General features: G+C 41.7%; 1 protein-coding gene across 1 annotated transcript; it reads right to left on the bottom strand.

Annotated features, from left to right (window-relative positions):
- Nucleotides 1-346: 346 nt before the first annotated feature.
- skic8 (SKI8 subunit of superkiller complex) lies at nucleotides 347-17,883 on the bottom strand. The gene is made up of 11 exons (XM_063070248.1): nucleotides 17,749-17,883; nucleotides 17,464-17,513; nucleotides 16,969-16,996; nucleotides 14,435-14,540; nucleotides 12,581-12,753; nucleotides 11,686-11,834; nucleotides 7,196-7,289; nucleotides 2,547-2,640; nucleotides 2,344-2,436; nucleotides 1,062-1,140; nucleotides 347-967 (listed from the first exon to the last, which is right to left on the bottom strand). Exons 2-11 carry the CDS (start codon nucleotides 17,473-17,475, stop codon nucleotides 878-880), a joined length of 918 nt encoding a protein of 305 aa, XP_062926318.1. The 5' UTR covers nucleotides 17,476-17,513; nucleotides 17,749-17,883; the 3' UTR covers nucleotides 347-877.
- Between the last annotated feature and the right edge of the window lie 1,541 nt (nucleotides 17,884-19,424).

The raw sequence follows: 19,424 nt of genomic DNA, 5'->3' as shown, positions 1-19,424 counted from the left end.
CTGACGAAGGGACCAAACTGAATGATAGTTAAGGGGTAGCAAAGATTCTGTAGCCAATTTCTGTTCTATGTCACTCTAGGGATTCTTGCAAGCTTTGGCTTCATAGTCATTTTGCTCAAGTGTCATTACAAGTATACATCAAAATAAAACTTAGAAACAGACAAGTAATATTGACACTAATTTACATGCTTTTAAAAGGATACTCAATATGAAGAAATATGGGGATAGCAGTATAGACTGGATAAATGTTTTCCTTTGAGTATAAGAAGCCCAATAGCAAGAAATAACAAATGATTCTTGCCCCACTGAAGTTCATCCCAGTTTAAAGAAAATAATCAATTATATACAACTGAATTAAATTTGTACTTTAATATTGCATTTCCATCACCATCGACTATTGTCACCAGATTTACCGGTTATGTACAAAACATTCTCGAGTGACTTAACATTAGTCTTTCCTGATAATTATGTAGTTTCCACAGGCCAGATTAGTTTCTGTAATCAATATCAATTCCAACTCAAAATGAGAGGGTTGGTAGCTGAGATTAAAAGAGCTCATAAAAAAACTACAATTTCATCTGTTTCAGTCTCAAATCATATATATAAAACCATATTTATTTTGCCAACTTCAAAAATAAAACAAAAATGATACACAAATGGACAGCGTAAACACAAGCAATAAATATGCTTGAGAAAACTTTCCCACATAATCTGAATGCAAACGAGGAATGATTTATTCAATTCAGATTTCACAACAGGGCCTTTGGTTTCACAATATTTTTAACTAGTTTGTTGATGTTATTGGCCTTATACACATTCCCAGTTTGCAGCTGAAGATGAAGATCTTACTGCAGTTTCACATTGAGCAGTGGACACTTCAGATTGGACAGTCATAAATATGGATCTCACGATCATCTGCGACAGAGACTATCTTCGATCCATTTCCATTATATCTAGCACCCCAGACCTATTGAGAATGCAGAATATTTTACAACAGCCACAATAGTTACAGCACAGAATTTAATTAACTCAAGAGTTATACTTAACACTTTTAAGGTTACCTGATCAAGGTGATCAAAAAATGTGTGTATACAGCTTCTGGAACCAGCATCCCAAACCTTTACACTTTTGTCAGAAGAACTGATGAAAAGAAAAACAGAAGCTGGTTACAAATAATACTTCAGCTCAAGCAGCAATCTTCAATAGGGCACACTGACATACTAGGTCATGGTTATCAAATCCACTGATCAGATTCTAGGCACCTAACATCAACATTATCAAGTGAATAAACAGATACAACAGTGCATTGCCCCTATTTACTGAAACTTTTGATTAGAATTTAGAAAATCTAAAATGAACTGACTCATTGTGCTGCTGCAGAATGACCATTAAGAGATAGGAGCAGAATTAGGCCATTTAGCCTATTGAGGGCTCTGCCATTTAATCATGGCTGGTCCACCTTCCCTCTCAGCACCATCCTCCCTGTAACCTTTCATAGCCCAACTAATCATCAACCTCCACTTTAAATATGCCTCCAAGTACCCTGAGACCTCATCCTTAACAATCAACTCCAGCATCTTCCAACCACTGAGGTTAGGCTAACTGGACTACAATTCTCTTTTTTTTCTACCTCGCTCCCTTGAAGAGTGGAGTGATATTTGCAATTTTTCAATCCTCCAGAACTATGTCATTGTTTTTACAATGCTAAATTTGTGCACACAAAATTGACAAAATTATACATTTAATCCAAGACAGATTTGAATTCATGGAAAATATTAAATCATCAAAGTATAATGCTGTCTCTACAGATGCTTCTAAACAAATCATTTCAGTGGCACTGACAGAAACTGTCATAGCTTTGTTACAACCCTTTTCTCATCCTATTAACACTACCCCTGCTCCCTTTACTGAGTTGTGCAAAGCAAAGTGAGAAATAGAACAACTGTTTTATAGATGGAGGTGCACCATTTAGTGATACTATTGGAGACCAACCAGAAAAATATATTATGGAAATCAAAAATAGTGCAGATGCTGTCGATCTGAAATAAAATTGGTAAACTCCAGACTGGTAGCATCTATAGTGATGTTAAAAACCCTCACTAGAACATTTTTTTTCAGATAGTATATTAGCTTACTTTAATGCTTAGAGTTCAACAGGACACGAGATATAGAACTGTATATTAAAGAACAGAAGTATTGGTCTAAAATTAACCTGATTCATGTGTCTGGTGAGATAACAAACAGAATTCAGAAAAACGTTAAACTTTTGTCCAGTACCTACTGCGTAATTGAAGAACAAAGTGGAAATCAGCATTTCAAAACTAGCATTTAGTCCTGCATTACCTTGATACAAAATGAGTGTCATCTGGACAAAATGCAACACTCAGCACCCAGGATCCGTGACCACTCAGTGTACCGGCAAGATTGGCATGTTGTCTGTAGGAAGACATAATTAAAGGTTTTGTGTTAGAACCACAAAATAGAAAGGGAATATTGAAATCCAATCTTAAACAAAAACATCAAATAAATGTAGTGAAACCTCTTACACATCATAAATCTTTATGTATCCATCATCAGAGGCAGTAATTAGAAGCTGAGAGTCTGGGGAGAATGTCAAAGATCTAATTGGCTTAGCATGACCTGAAATTCAAAGAGTTGTATAATTTAAAAACAAAGTAATTGACAAGTTCCTTTACAAAATATATATTTCACATTGAAACCAGTCCACCTGGAGCAGTGGTTCTCAAACTTTTTCGGATTACTGCCCCCTAGACTCCCAGACCATTCCCATTGCCCCACCTCATCCCATATCCGCCCATTACACAGAATTTATAAAGAATCTTGATTTATGGTGCACCATGAAAAACAGAAACTGCAAATTCAAAGAGACAAATAATTGTAAAAAAAAATTAAAATTTAAAGCCAATACAATTATTTAATTACAGTAAAAGTAATATTCATCAATTTTAGAGTGTACATTAGTAGTCCAACTATTCATTGGCTTTTTCTCCTTTCAATGAGATGGATGAGCTTGGTGCAGTGATATCAGCTTCTCAACCAGACTGAACGTCACTTAGGATTCTCAGATCCCCACATTCAGTAACTTGGAGTCTGTTTTGCTGCTTTCAAAGAACACTGAAACCATGTGTTTTCCACCACTAAATATGATGTTGGAAAAACAATAAAGAACATATTGACTCCTCCCGTGCCCTCCCTCCCCGCCCCCGCCATAGTGCAGGATAGCGTCTAGATATTTCTTTCTGCAATCAAAAGTCTTGATATGATTTTTTTTGAATCTTGGCTTCAGCTCAGTCTTTTTGTAGCGAGATCAGTTCTTCCTCCATCCTTCCTGTAATTCCTCATTCCAAGTGTTCAGTAATGGATTTATTACCCAATCTGGAATTGTGATGGAGAAATCCTGAAATCTGTCGCGTCTTTATGCAGCTCACCCAGGTGGGCACAGTATACTTGACGATCATCTGGTATCTTTCCTTCCTTTTCCAATTTAGAGGGGCTCGGAAATTAGAGAAGGCCGCGATGGCCAATGTTTCACATAAATAGGGTTACCTCCCGACAGAAATGTAGAGACGACCAATTTTACATTGATAAGATTCACATTTCCTTGCAATTGGAGATTGCTTTTTTATTGTGAATAATTGACAAATAAGCAATGTCATGCTTAATATTTTTTGAGTTCATTACTGAATGAAGCATTAGAGTCTAAAGAATTTTATCAATTTCTAAAAGCACATAGAAGCATCTCAGGCGATTTACTTTTGAGAACCATCTGACTTCTGTGCGCAACAGCAAGCGCTCAAACTGTTCATCATTCTCATTACAAAGCTCTCAAACAGTCGAGAATTGAGAGCATGGGATTTGATCTCATTTACTGCTGTGATAACAGTATTTAAATATTTGTGCAGTCAATCACCTGGGTTTTTTTTGCAACAAGATGGTGTCTGTGAATTATACAGTGAACTCCAAGTATGTTAGGTACACCCTTTTTCAAGAAAGGAAAAACCCCCCACAGTGGCATCCTTTCATTGATAATGCCCCATAAGCACGAATCTTCTGGTTAGAGCACGTAGTGATGGTCTTTGCATCGATGACGTCACTGTGGCCAAGACCACACAGAAGCCATGGATGACCGCGGAGGTGCGTGCGCTGCTGAGGACCTGTGACTCCGCTTTCAGAGCAGGCGACAAGGCAACCCTAACAACAGCGAGGGCCAACCTGTCCTGGGCCATCAGAGAGGCAAAGCGTGTACATGCCCAGCAAATCCACACCAATTCCAGGACAGCAGAGATACACGACACATGTGGAAGGGCATGCAGGACATCAACTACAGGACAACATCACCTGACTGTACAGGTGATGCCTCCCTCCCAGATGCGTTGAACAACTTCTACGCTCGGTTTGAGGCGGATAATGATGTGGCGGCGAGGAAGACCACCCCTCCTCCAAATGACCAGGTGCTGTGTCTTACCGTGGCCGATGTGAGGAGAACCCTGTGCAGGGTCAACCCACGGGAGGCTGCTGGACCGGACAATATTCCTGGCAGAGTGCTTAGAGCATGTGCAGACCAGCTAGCAGATATTCTCACTGATATCTTCAACATCTCCCTGAGCAGCACCGTCGTTCCTACGTGCTTCAAGGCCGCCACCATCGTCCCCATGCCGACGAAGTCTTCAGTGTCCTTCCTCAACGACTACCGTCCCGTTGCTCTCACATCCATCATCATGAAGTGTTTCAAGAGGCCTGTCATGAGGCACATCAAGTCCCTGCTGCCCCCCTCACTGGACCCCCCGCAGTTCGTGTACCATCCCAACCGTTCAACAGACGATGCCATTGCCATCACCCTCCACCTGGCCTTAACCCACTTGGACAAAGAAGACACGTACGTTTGAATGTTGTTCATAGACTTTGGTTCAGCATTCAACACAATCATTCCTCAGAAACTGATTGGAAAGCTGAGTCTACTGGGCCTGAACACCTCCCTCTGCAAATGGATCCTAGACTTCCTGACTGGGAGACCTCAGTCAGTCCGGATTGGAAGCACCATCTCCAACACCATCACACTGAGCACGGGGCCCCCCCAGGGCTGTGTGCTCAGTCCACTGCTGTTCACTCTGCTGACCCACGACTGTGCTGCAACACACAGCTCGAACCACATCATCAAGTTTGCCAATGACTCGACCATGGTGGGTCTCATCAGCAATAATGATGAGTCAGCATACAGAGAGGAGGTGCAGTGGCTAACGGACTGGTGCAGAGCCAACAACCTGTCTCTGAATGTGAACAAAACAAGATGGTTGTTGACTTCAGGAGGACACAGAGCGACCACCCTCCGCTGAACATCGACGACTCCTCCATAGACATCGTTAAGAGCACCAAATTTCTTGGTGTTCACCTGGTGGAGAATCTCACCTGGTCCCTCAACACCAGCTTCAGAGCAAAGAAAGCCCAGCAGCGTCTCTACTTTCTGCAAAGGCTGAGAAAAGTCCACCTCCCACACCCCATCCTCACCACATTCTACAGAGGTTGTATTGAGAGCATCCTGAGCAGCTGCATCACTGTCTGGTTCGGAAATTGCACCATCTCGGATCGCAAGACCCTGCAGCGGATAGTGAGGTCAGCTGAGATGATCATCGGGGTCTCTCTTCCCGCCATCACAGACATTTACACCACATGCTGCATCCGCAAAGCAAACAGCATTATGAAGGACCCCACGCACCCCCCATATAAACTATCTGGAAAAAGGCACCGAAGCATTCAGGCTCTCACGACCAGACTATGTAACAGTTTCTTCCCCCAAGCCATCAGACTCCTCAATACCCAGAGCCTGGACTGACACCAACCTACTGCCCTCTACTGTACCTATTGTCTTGTTTATTATTTATTGTAATGCCTGCACTGTTTTGTGCACTTTATGCAGTCCTGGATAGGTCTGTAGTCTAGTGTAGTTTTTGAGTTTTTTTTTCTTACGTAGTTCAGTGTAGTTTTTGTATTGTTTCATGTAGCACCATGGTCCTGGAAACCGTCGTCTCATTTTTACTATGTTCTGTACCAGCAGTTATGGTCGAAATGACAGTAAAAAGTGACGACCTGACTTGATCTTGGTATGCCCTCTCTTTGAAAATTGCTCAACAACTTGAAATATTGACTCCCCTTTGTATCTGTTTCTTGTCTCCTTAGAAATAAAAACTCTTGAATCATGCTTTATTCTTTTATGAAGCAAACATAACCTGAAGCCTGGCAAACTTGACTCATCCACAACGGCAGGGAAATTCTGTTGCCCTAAGTATGTTGCACAATGAGTCTGCCACATATCAGGTATTTCACCTATTGTCTTTGAACAGAGTTGTTTAATTATGTGGTCTGATGACTTGTGTAAAACGTGCTCAGAACCTCCCTTACTACTGGCAGAGTCCGTTCTTCTCCAATTGTATGGGACTGTCCAGATTTAGCAATGACCATGCACTTCTCGACACTGAATTCCACCTGCCATTTCTTTGCCCATTCTCCTAATCTTTCTGTCCTTTTGTAGCCCCTCTACTTCCTTGAAAGTACCTGCCCTTCCACCTATCTTCATATCACCTGCAAACTTTGCAGCAAAGTAATTAAAAAGTTGAAATAGATAGGTAGTGCAAAAAGAGAAAAAAGTAATGAGGTAGTGTTCATGGGTTCAATATCTATTCAGAAATCTGATAGCAGAGAAGAAACTATTCCTGAATTGTATAATGTGTGCTTTCACGTACAGCTCCTGTATCTCCCTCACTAATGGTAAAAATGAAAAGAGGATATGTCCTGGGTGATGGGGGTCTTTAATGACAATGCACCTGACAGACACGGCAAATAAATGCCCAAGAAACAAAGTGGCTCAGATGCACACACAACGGTTTGAGAAGAGAGCAAGTTTAAGAGTGTAGGCAGGTAAATGGAATTATGAAAAATATTATAATTTGCTTGGGAAGCTATGCAAATCCACTGCCATAAACCAGCTATACAATTTACTTAAAAATTCAGCTGCATCACCATCAGCCTCTCTCCCCAGAGGTATTGACCACAGGGGGGAATCACAAGCACAAAGACTCCTGCCTACCTGCCTAGCTTCAAAACACATTGGTACAATGACTATACTTTGCAGAGATTGGTGTTTTCCACTGATTACAACCACACCACTTGTATACTTTACCTTCTAATGTGTGCAAAAGCTTTCCAGTTGCAACATCGAACATGTTGATGATACCATCAATAGCACCACTGGCAAGGTATTTCCCATCAGGACTCTGCAGGGAACAGAAGATGCATCCCTTAGGTTGTGAATTAATGCTCCCAAATTAATTGGTTATCAGTGCAGCCACACTTTACATACAGTAATAGAAAAATACAGCACAGAAATGGGCCCTTCGGCCCATCTAGTCCATGCCAAATCGGTTAATCTGCCTACTCCCATCAACCTGCATTCAGACCATAGCCCTCCACACCCCTACCATCCAAGTATCTATCCAAACTTCTCTTAAATGTTGAAATTAAGCTCGCACACACCACTTGTGCCGACAGCTCATTCCACACACACGACTGAGTGGTTTCCCCTCATGTACCTCTTATACTTTTCATTCTCACTCTTAACCCATGACCTCCAGTTTCAGTCCCACCCAACCTCAGTAGAAAAAGCCTGCATGCATTTACCCTATCTATACCCCTCAATTTTATATAGTTCTATCAAATCTCCCTTTAACCTTCTACATTCCGAGAAATAAAGTCCTAATCTATTCAATCTTTCATTATTACTCAGGTCATCCAGCCCCAGCAACATCTTTATAAATTTTCTGTACTCTTTCAACCTTATTTACAGCTGTCCTTTAGATAGGTAACCAAAACTGCACACAATTCTCCAAATTTATGGCTCACCAACATCTTATACACAACATCCCATCTCCTGTACTTTATATTTTGATTCGTGACTGCCAACGTGCCAAAAGCTTTCTTTACGAGTCTATTTACCTGTGACGCCATTTTCATTGAATTATGGACCTATATTTCCCGATCCCTTTGTTCTACCGCATTCCTCAGTGTTCTACCATTCACTGTGCAAGACCTAACCAGGTTGGTCTTACCGAAGTTCAGCACCTTGCACTTCTCTGCATTAAATTCCATCTGCAGATTTTTTAGCCCATTTGTCCAGTTGGTGCAGATCCTTCTGCAAGCCATGATAGCCTTCCTCACTGTCCACTGCACCCCCAATCTTGGTGTGATACGTAAATTTACTGATTTAGTTAAGATCATTGATGTAGAAGACAAACAACAAGGGGCTGAGCATCAACCCATGCAACACTTCACTAGTCCAGTCAGAGGCCTCCAGTCAGAGCGGTAACCATCTACTACCACTCTCTGGCTTCCCCTACAAAGCCAATGCATAATCCAATTTACTACTTCATCTTGACTGCTGAGTGACTGAACTTCCTTGACCTACCTCCCATGACAGACCTTGTCAAATTCCTCACCAAAGTCCATGTAGACAACATGCATTGCTTTACCCTCACCAACTTTCCTGGCAACTTCCTCGAAAAACTATAAGATTGGTTAGACACGACCTACCACACACAAAACCATGCTGACCATCCCTAATCAGTATATCCATGTCTATCCTAGTACTCATATATCCGGTCCCTTAGAATACCTTCCAATAACTTTCCCACTACTGATATCTGGCTCATTTGCCTGTATTTTGGGGGTTTATTTTTAGAGCCTTTCTTAAACAGCAGAACAGCTATCCTTTAATCCTCTGGCACCTCACCTGCCGTCAATGATGATTTAAATATCTCTGCTAGGGCCCCTGCAATTTCTGCACTTGCCTCCCACAGGGTCCTCAAGAGAGTAAAAACCTCCTCCTCTGTAATCTGTATAGGGTCCATGACATCGTTACTGCTTTGCCTTATTTTTACACTGTGTGCATCTCCTAAGTAAATACAGATACAAAAAACTCCACTTAAGATATCCCCCACCTCTTTTGGCTCCACGCATAATTACTATTCTGATCTTCCAGGACCTTATTTTGTCCCCTGCAATCCTTTTGGTCTTAAATTATCTGTAGAATCCCTTAGGATTTTCCTTCGCCTTCTCTGCTAAGGCAAGCTCATGCCTTCTTTAAAGCCTCATGATTTCTTTCTTGAGAAAGATCCTTTCACCTCAGTTCAAATGGACAAACCCCTATTTCCAGATATCCCAGCCAGGGGAAACATCTATCTTATTGCTTTGGCAATTATATATGATTGAGTATGATCACCTCTCATTCTTACGCTCGAAGCTTCAAAGGGTCCTCCTGACAAATCTCACTGCCACCCAGGTTGGCCCCATCATCCAAATCATTGAGATAGAATGTGAACAGCTGGACTTCAGAACGAGTTACATGTTCCCCAACCAAAGATGAACCATTTCCATTTGTTTGCCTGTTAATCAATCCACAATTTATGATTTACTGATAATCAGTGAAAAGTTCCAATTAGTTGATTCATCCCCATCAGATAACAAACTCAGAGTACAAAGCAATCTTTCATAACTTAAATATTAAATCATTGAAATGTATGAACTAGGTAGCTACCACTTTGCCCATTATCACCAAGCCATATTAATGCAACTTATTGTACATCTAAACCTTGAAGTATTGAGTTTTTTTTTAAAAAGGAGTCAAACAATTGCACCATGCAAAAGAAAAAAAATAAAGATCGCTTACAGGCCCCAACACACATATTATATTAAAAAAAAGGAAAAAATGTTGAGGAACAGACTGAAACCTAAAACTTGTGAACATTCAAAGCCACTACTGGCTACTCAAACTCCTCAGGAGATGGCCTTGGAATCAGAAGTAGCGAATGCACACTGCAACACATGGCTTAAGTTGTATTTGTATATTTTTATCACTGAATAAACTGTGACATACATGCATTAATTTAAAAAGATTTAAAATTCCCTGTGAAGTGGTGATATCCTGAACAAACAATGTGTTTACTAGACTAATTACATCAAAATGATCCAGTTCTAGAAAAAGATCACTTCCCAAGGAATCAGACAACAGAGAAAACCGAAGCTGAAAAGCATTCTCCCATTTCAGATTTCCACTGAATGGCGACCTGAAATTCAATTTGAATATTTGAATGAAGTTCTACTCCTCCCGACCAACTATTGCTAGAAACAAACTTTTACACTCTCAGTCTCTCTTAGACTCCACCCTTTAACTGACATTCCTTTTGTACTTCCCTTCACTGAAACCTAAAAGGTGACTCCATTTCTATTCCCCCCCCATTCTAATGAAAAGCCAATCTGAAATTTAGCCCCATTTCTCATGCCACAAATGCTGCCTGACTTAGTGAGTACTTGCAGCCTTTTCTGTGTAAACCCTCACCCCCAATAGGACATCTAGCAAATGTCCAACTGATTGGTTAGCAGATAATGAATAAAGCACCCACAAAACTTGCAGTTTTGGTTGGAATAATAGGGAGACAGATGGTATTTACTACTAGTATCCTTACTGATTCTAAAAGGCAGCAGTTCCATTCATATATGTGAATCTTATTAGGTACAGGAGATACATAATTTCTGTGTTTGCAGTTGTCAGCTGCTGTGGCCCATCCAGAAATGCTCTTCTGCACACCAGTGTTGTAACACATGGTTTTTTGGAGTTACTGTCATTTTTCCTAACAGCTTGAAGTTGTCTGGCCATTCTCTTCTCACCTCTCTCACTAACATGGCGTTTTCACCCACTGAACTGCCCCGCACCATTTTCTGTAAACTCTAGAGTCCAACGTGCGTGAAAATCCCAGGAGCTGAACAGCTTGAGATAGTCAAACCACTCCGCCTGGCATCAATCATTCCTTAGTCAATCAAAGTCACTTGGTTGACATTTCTTCCCCATTCTGATGTTTGGTCTGAACAACAAATGAACCTCTTGACCATGTCTGCATGCTTCCATGCGTTGAGTTGCTGCCACATGATTGGGTGATTTTGTGTTAACAAGGAGGTATACATAATAAAGTGGCCACTGACAGTACTTAAGACAGAGACCAACAGTTTATTAGATATTAAGGGAACCAAGGAAAGTGGCTCAGATCCACCCTGATTTTACTCATGCTTTTGTTTCTTATATTCTGTCAGCCCTGGAGACTGCAGAAAATTTCTTACACCTGCAGAATTGAGGTCAAGGTATCCAATGTTACTGTACAAAGACAGAATTTTCAAAACAACAAGTTTCAAAGCAAGGCAAATTTAACATGAATTAGTGGTATAATCAATACTTGGGCATGGTTTTAAGAAAAAAAAGTGTGCTTCGGGAGTGCATTTCAGAGCTTCAGCTTTGGAAATAGAAGGAACAACCCACATTCAGCAGAGTAAAGAAAATTAAGGAATACATGGTAGGGCAGTGAAAATTGAGAGAAGCTCAAAAAGCCAGAACTAAAGCACAGAAATCATGCAGGGTTACAGGAATGAAGAAACATGAGGCTTGCTTTTAATACTAATGGCTAATTACTGAGCACTGGGGTTCACAACCCACAGCCCACTCAGAGGCAAAGCAAACTGAATCAAAGACTGATAGCACATTAAAATTAACATCTTCTCCAGAACCAAGTTTCAGATCATCAAATGAAATATATCAAATGAAAATAACATTATACTGATTTGTCTTACGTATGCAATGCTGAGGATGAATTTCCCTCTTGTGTCTAAAGAAGATTCTTTCTTTCCACTTTCAACTCCAAATATATTTACTTTTCCCAAGTGACTCCCTGTGGCTAAAAACTTGCCATCTGGAGAAAAGGCCACAGACCAAGCGTCAACTGAAAAACAAATCAGTGTTAGTCGTTTAATGTAAAATATTATGGAAAAAAGGATCACTATTTGTGAAAAAATTTGCAATATCAACACTTGATTTGGCACAGCCACTTTGAACAATAACTACAGGGCAAGAAACAAAATCCCCAGGGAATGAAATGAGGCAACAGGAAACCCAGTGTAAAAAGTAGTAAAATAGGTCTCTTAAGCCAAAATGGTTAATGTAACTGTGGACCCACCATCCAACCCCACCAAGTCCCCTCCCCAGGCATCTGAACTCTAGTGTTAAAATTAACTAGACTCCCCCCCGCCCCCCCAAGATTCACTGAAAGGTTTGCAAGCCATTGGCTTTTAGCCCAACCCTTCTGATTGCACAAGAACCCAAGTCTAAAGATATTTTAAACAATGTTTTGTTGGGAGGTTCTTATATTGTGAACCCCAAGTGTAACTCAATTATAATCCAATTATCATTTTCACAAAAGAAAGCTTCATAGCTAATTTGTTCAAATTCTAATTTCCCCTTCACATATAACTAGCAGCACTTTGCAGTGTAGTCTGATACTCCAGCAAAGGATAGCCCAACAAGCTGAATAAATACACAACCTTCCAGAAGTGAAGTGTATTGACAATAATACAAGTCACTGGATTTTTGTACATTATTTTGCCAGATTTCACTAGAATTAAACTGATATCCATTAAGTAGCTTTAAAGCAGCTAGTGTAAGCAACAGAAATTTGAAACAATACGTTACCTGGTCCAGCATCCAACGACTTGATCTGTTTGCCGGACTCTAAATCCCAGAGGCGAATATGTGCATCCAGAGAACTGGAGGCTGCAGTGGCGCCTGTGTGATTGATATCAACCGATACAACTCCCAGCTGGTGTCCCTCCAGAGTCCACTGCAGTTCCAACTTCTCATCTTGCCTGAAGAAGGCAGCAAATATGACAAAGCAGTTTAGAATTGCAAATATCCTGTGTAAAACCTGCCCAAGGATACAGGAGCAAAACAATGTGCATCCTGCTGTGTATTGTTCTAATATTGATGCACCAGTGAACAAAGAGTCTGTTCCTTTAAGATCATAAATGTGGCACCCCCAGTTTTCCTGATCCAAGTGTGGAACTGAATTCCCTCATAGCCAAAAGTACTGCATCTTTCCTAAAACATGAAAATCTGAATCAGACAAATCATTTCAACTGCAGCTAAACATCTTACAAAGGTTTTCAATGTTACCTTCAAGTACCTGGCCTCTGACTATTTATGATCCCATATGCTTCACTACCACGACCTGCCACTTTCTGAGGATATACGCCCCTGTACTTACAGGTCATTCTGCTCCTATACAATTTACACCACCTCATCAACTATTCTGCCAGCCCATCTCTGCCTGTGGTCCATTACCATCCTCATTATTTTTACACCACCAAACACTCAAACACTCTCTCCTTACTGAAGAACAAGTTGTTCCTTCCAAATCAGTGCTCAATAAGGAATTTCACATCAACATAACATGCTCAAACCACAACTCCAATTGAAGTTTCAAGTGCCTTCTTGTGTGAATGACTTATAAACCCACTAATAACAACCCACCTACAATTATAGTTTCTCCTCCTTTCCTCACCATATGCCTGCCAATAGTCTCTTTGGCCTCTCCTTTCTTATCTACCACTGGCTCTTGACAACTTTGTTCTAAAAGATTCCACATGCAAAGTAACATCATCCAGCTCAAGTCCTCAACTTTTTCTTTAACCCTATAGTGCTTGTCAGTTGCTACATTGCCAGATAAGCAATGCCCTGGAGAAGAGCCCAAGGGGAAGAGGGAACAAAGGAAATAAGACCTAGTGTGTGGGAATGCTGGGAGTGCGGATTACCTAAAATTGGAAAAGATGTGTTGAAAGCTAGCCAAGGAGAACATGAACTATTGTTCTTTTGAGTGTCTTTTCATGGCAATGAGTAGAGACAGGTCAGAGTGGGAGTGAAGAGTTAAAATGACATGCAACTGGATGACCATTGTGGACAGAGTGACAAAACTGCCACCTAGCATATACTTGATTTCTCCAAAGTAGAGGAGGCCACATTGTGAGCACCAGATGCAGCAGTCCGGGTTAAAAATGAATGTTTCCTCGCTTAGGGATGCCTTCTGCCTTCAGTTATTGCATGACCCACCAGGTCCTTCCAGTATTCTGTTTCTTTGTTGTTCCAGGTTCCACTATCTAGTCTCTTTTGTCTTAGCATAGTAAGCAAATCAACTAATTTCTAGTTTAGTTATAGAGTCATAGAGCACAGAACCAGCCACCGTCAGCCCCATGTCCATGCTGAAGGGGCTGTTTCTGTGCTGTATGACCCTGAGGATCCACCCATGCTTATCCCATGTTCCAGAACTCAATGTGTAGCCCAAATGCTGTGACCATCTCTGCCTTTCAGGCAGCGTGTTCCAGAACCCAACTACCTTTTGGGTGAAAAACAGTGGGACGGGCCACAGCCATCCACTCTGACTTGACACATCAACTGCTTCTGTTCATAGAACCCGCAAGACTTTATTATCTCCAGCAACTGGCTTTTCTCTTTCCAAAACAGTTCTCAGTTCCATGTCAAAAGCAAGCTTACCATTTCCAGACTTTAACCAAGTCATCTAATGAGCCAGTCACTATAGTCTCTGAGCCATCTTTCTCACTCTTTCCCCAAGCTACAGACCAGATGGAGTCGTCATGAGCTGCAAGAAATAACCAAAGGTTATTCATTTAATGTTAACAAGTAAAATCTTTATCAAGCAACAGAACAGATAATATAAATACCAAAGAGCAGGCAGACTCAAAATTCAATTAAAAGAAGATAGTCACTAATACTAACATTTAAATACAATTCCCCAATTCCTGTAAATTATGTTTGAAATGGGTGATCTTTCCTCTGATTATTGATACTCAAGAAACTAACAAACGTTATATCAGTCAACTTTTAGTGAAGTTATGAAAAACCTCAAAAAAAAAATTTAGATCAGAAGTAATTTATATAACCAAAGTCAAGAAGTTGTAACCTCTTGACAGATCATGATGCAGGGCAGACTAAACAGAAGGTTACTCAATTTGCTGTCCCAAAGGCACAAGCTCCTTCCACTTGACCCATGAGATCAGTTAGTGTTTCTATGTTATGGACACTCAACAGGACAGTTCAAACATTCAGTAGCAGATGAGAAAGTACTTTATTTCCTGATTGTTCAAAAACCAGTCAAATCTTGAAATATTTTTCAGTGGAAGTCTGAAATGGCACAACGTGAAGTTAGGCAATGTAAGGAGAAATTAGGTGGAGCATAAGAGAATGAAAGTAATATCAGGATGCAAATGCACCAGAACAAAATTTGCAGCAACTGTGCTTCAGAGGCAGAAATGTTTGTATGTTGTATACAGCCAGCATCCAAAAGTTTCAATGACATCACAAAGATCAAGCCCCAGGTGCTATTTATCTTTCAGTTAGCATCAAAGATAGATTACGTGGTCAATACCACATAGCTATTTCTGGAAACTTGATTCTTTGTTACCCATAACAATAACTATACTTCACTGGCTATAAAGTGCCTTCTATAGGAGAGATGCCATACATATTTCACTCTTTCAATTTATGCTTTCATTTAGAGGAAAGTTTGAATTTTAACAGTCTTAGGAACTTAGAAAACCTACAGCACAATACAAACCCTTCGGCCCATAAAGCTGATCAGGTACAGTTGGGGAGACTACTGTTACCATCCACCTTATCTAAGCCCCTCATAATTTTAAACACTCCTGTAAGTTCAACTCTCATTGTCCTATGTTCCAAGGGATAAAGCCAGGCCAACCTCTCCTTATAACTCAAGCCTTCTAGTCCTGGTGACATCCTTATAAATTTTCTCTGCACTCTTTCCAATTTAACCACATCATTCCCATAACAGGGTGACCAAAATTGTACACAGTACCACTTCAAGTGTGGCCTCACCAAATACAACTGCAACTTAATATCCCAACTGCTATAATCAATGCCCTGACTGAAGGCAAGAATGTTAAATCCTTTTACACCATCCTGCCTTCCCTTGACGTCACCTTCAATGAGCTATGCACCTGTACTCCTCAGTCCCTTACATTACACTCCCTAGTGTCCTACACTGGTCTGACTTTCCAGACTGCATCACATCACACTTATCCTTATTGAAATCTATTTGTCACTCCTTGGCCCATTTCTCTAACTGATCAACATGCCCCATAATGTATTATAACCTTCTTCATTATTTACAGCTTCTAATTTTGAGTCGTTCACAAACTTGCTGATCTAGCTTCCATGACCTAAGGACTCACTGTCAAGAACTCTTCATCTCATGTTCTTGATACCAAGTATTTTTTTTTTGTCTTTTGCACATTGGCTGTTTGCCCACCCTGCTGGGTGCAGTCTTTCATTGATTATATTGTTTCTTGTGTTTACTGCGATGAATGGCAGGATTGTATATGGTAATACGTTACTTTGATAATAAATTTACTTTGACATTGACCACTGGCAATCATTTTTGAAACACCCCCTTGGGTGAGTCTGACTGTCTCCATGTCCTTGATAATCTCTTCTTGAGTCTCAGCTGGGTGGGCCCTTGGGTGCTTGGATTGTAGATGTACTGAAGATGGTTCCTGGATCTACTGAGAATGCCCGCAAGAAAACAAATCTCAAGACTGTATATGGAGACAGGCATGTACTTTGAAAATAAATTTACTTCAAACTTTGAAGCCTTGTACATTGGCATCCAAATTATTTATATAAACAAAGGTCCCAACAGATACCTGCAGTGAACCACTAATCACTGGCCTCCATTTTGGAAAACCTTCAACCACTAACTGCCTGCTTCTGACCTCCAAATTAATTGTGAATCCACATAGCTAGCTCTCCCTGGATTCCATGGATCCTAACCTTCTAGATTTGCCTTCCAAGTGGGACTTCATCAAATGGGCAACATCCACTGCTCTACCTCATCAATCCATTTAAATACACCTTCAAAAAAACTAAACCTACAAAATACAACTCTCCTTTAATAAATAGATAGCTCTGGTTAGCATCATACAGTCAAAACATTAAACGTGCTTTCACAAAATAAACTCCATTACTTTTTCCCTCTTTGTAAATTCACTCACCATGTTCTTGTTTGAATAGGATGCTGTACTGTAAACAGAAAGAAGGATGTGAGCACACAAACCATTTTATGACAGTGAATCAAAATACTTTGCTTCCTTTACAAAGATTGTCACGCAATCCTGTCACCCTAGCCATCAACTATTCTATTTTTGGGAGAAGATACAGGAACTTACCCGGATTCAAAAGGCTTCTTCCCCATTGCTATCAGGTTTTTGTTTTGAACCAAGCACGTCTTTCCCATTCCCCTTATTAATGACACTACCACAATCTTGGACTCTTAATTATCTGTCTCTAATTAATACCTTTATTGCCACTTAACATCTCTGCTTGCACTACAGTCATTGTGCATTCTGCAGTTTTATACTTATTCTTGTAAGGTTTATTGTTGTGTACAGTTTATTTCTGTGAGCCTCATGCGAGAATTAATCTCATTGCACCCTCTGGTGTGTATGACAAATAAAACTAATCTGAATTTAAAGACGCTGTGGAGTTACCTGCGTGCTCATCGTTCCAGCTTCTGACCGACAACAACCGACGATTTACTCTGGAATGACAGCAACACATAGCGTGCATTTAAAGGCGACTCGGCGCAAAGCAACTTAAACCAAGCTTCAGGGGACAGGGAGTGGAGAGCGGTGCGTGTGGCACCCGCTGGGCCCAGGCTGAAGGTGTGCGGCTCCCGCTATTCCCGGACCCGGTGTTCCCCCGCGAGGCCAGGCAGGCTGAGAGGCAGAGGGTTTACCAGTTCCTCGCCGCCATCACCAAAATCCCCAACTAACCTTCTCTGATGCTACCGCTGGTGTCCAGGAGACATCGACAGAGGCTCAGCGCTCCCTCAGTAGGCCTTCGGCACCATGACAACCCTCCCGGAAGTGACGATGTCCATTCCAATGAGGTACACGCGTGTACCGCCGAGCGGCCGTCACGTGGCCAGCGGGGCGGCGCATTCACGTCACGTGGCCAGCGGGCCGCATCGACGGGCGGTAGCTGCTTTGTGGGCTGGCCGGCTGCACCTCTTGTCCCGGACGAGGAGGCTCCAGCCTCAGGGTCCCTCCCGTTACCATGGGTCGGGGTCTCAGCGGGCACGATTTACAAACTGTCTTCTTTTGTGCTGAAGGCGCCCCGCACCTATCAGAAAAGTATATTACCGCCACTAACGTAATGAAGTATGGCGAGGATCAGATCCTGCCTTCCAAACCTGTTTTAATTAAAAGGTTCACCAGGGCCCTACATGACTTCACCATCCCTGCTTCAAGTTCCGGAATTACATGCTCCATTGTCTCTGGTACCTTCCAAAAGTCACACCACTCGTTCCCATGTTTACCAACAAGTGCCAAAATGGGGTGCAAAGCTGTGTGTCCTAACCTCAGTCTGGCCACCACACATCCTCCCTCCTATTCCTTCCCTGAGCTAATTAGGCTAAATTGTACTACCACCTCCCTGTCCCACTCCTTTCCAGCAAATTTTGCCATTTTCTAATTCCAGCCAACCTATTACAAGACCTGGCTTCATACTTTCCCATATTGACTATAATATCTTCCTCTGATTTATAAGTGCCTGTTTAGCTATAACATCTGCCCTTTCATGACCTGATAGACCCATGTGTGTTGGTATCCATATAGATTATAGTCCAGCATTCTGACCACATGTCCAGCCCAAGCCTGGTGGGCTGGACATGTGGTCAGAATGCCAGACAGCCGATTGCCTAAGCAGCTGCTGTACAGAGAACTGTGTCAGGGCAAGCGCTCAGTTCGGGGGACAGAAGAAACGTTTTAAAGACTGCCTCAAAGCGTCCCTCAAAGACCTGGGTGTCGACATCAACACGTGGGAGACGCTCGCCCTCGACCGTCCAGCTTGGCGCAGCAAGATCACCACAGGAGCCCGTGCAGCTGAAGTCAGGCGCATCATCGAGGCGCAACGAAAGCGTGCTGTGCGCAAGGCCCGAGCAGCATCCACTGCCACGACAGCACCCACCCACTTGTGTCCGGATCAGGGCCCGGACTGGCCTCGTCAGTCACCTCCGGACCCACAGCCACCAATCTCCCATTTGACTTTAAGTCATGGTCATCTTCGACAACGAAGGACGAACAACAACAACAACAGATTATAGTACATTTCCATCAACAGCTCAGGTCTCCTTGAACACTTTGATTCTAGACTCTGCAGTCCCAAGGCAGAATCTGAACTGATCATGACTATTTGGCGACTTGTTTGACCCATTGCAAACTAATGATGGTGGCCATAAATTCTGCTGCATAGACAGACAACCCATCTGTCAGCCTTTTCCCCAAACTCAACATTAAAGCAGAGGATATATATCCCTGAGATCACCCAGTTACTACTGGCTCTTCAGAAATCTATAAATTTAACCAAAAAAGGAAAATACTTCTGCTGTGAGACACCCTCTCATCACCCACAAGACCCTGTCTATCTCCCAGTAACGACAAATCTATTC

This window comes from Mobula hypostoma, chromosome 18, assembly GCF_963921235.1.
Source record: "Mobula hypostoma chromosome 18, sMobHyp1.1, whole genome shotgun sequence".
Classification (NCBI taxonomy): Eukaryota; Metazoa; Chordata; class Chondrichthyes; order Myliobatiformes; family Myliobatidae; genus Mobula; species Mobula hypostoma.
This window is presented reverse-complemented; position numbering and strand designations above follow the sequence as displayed.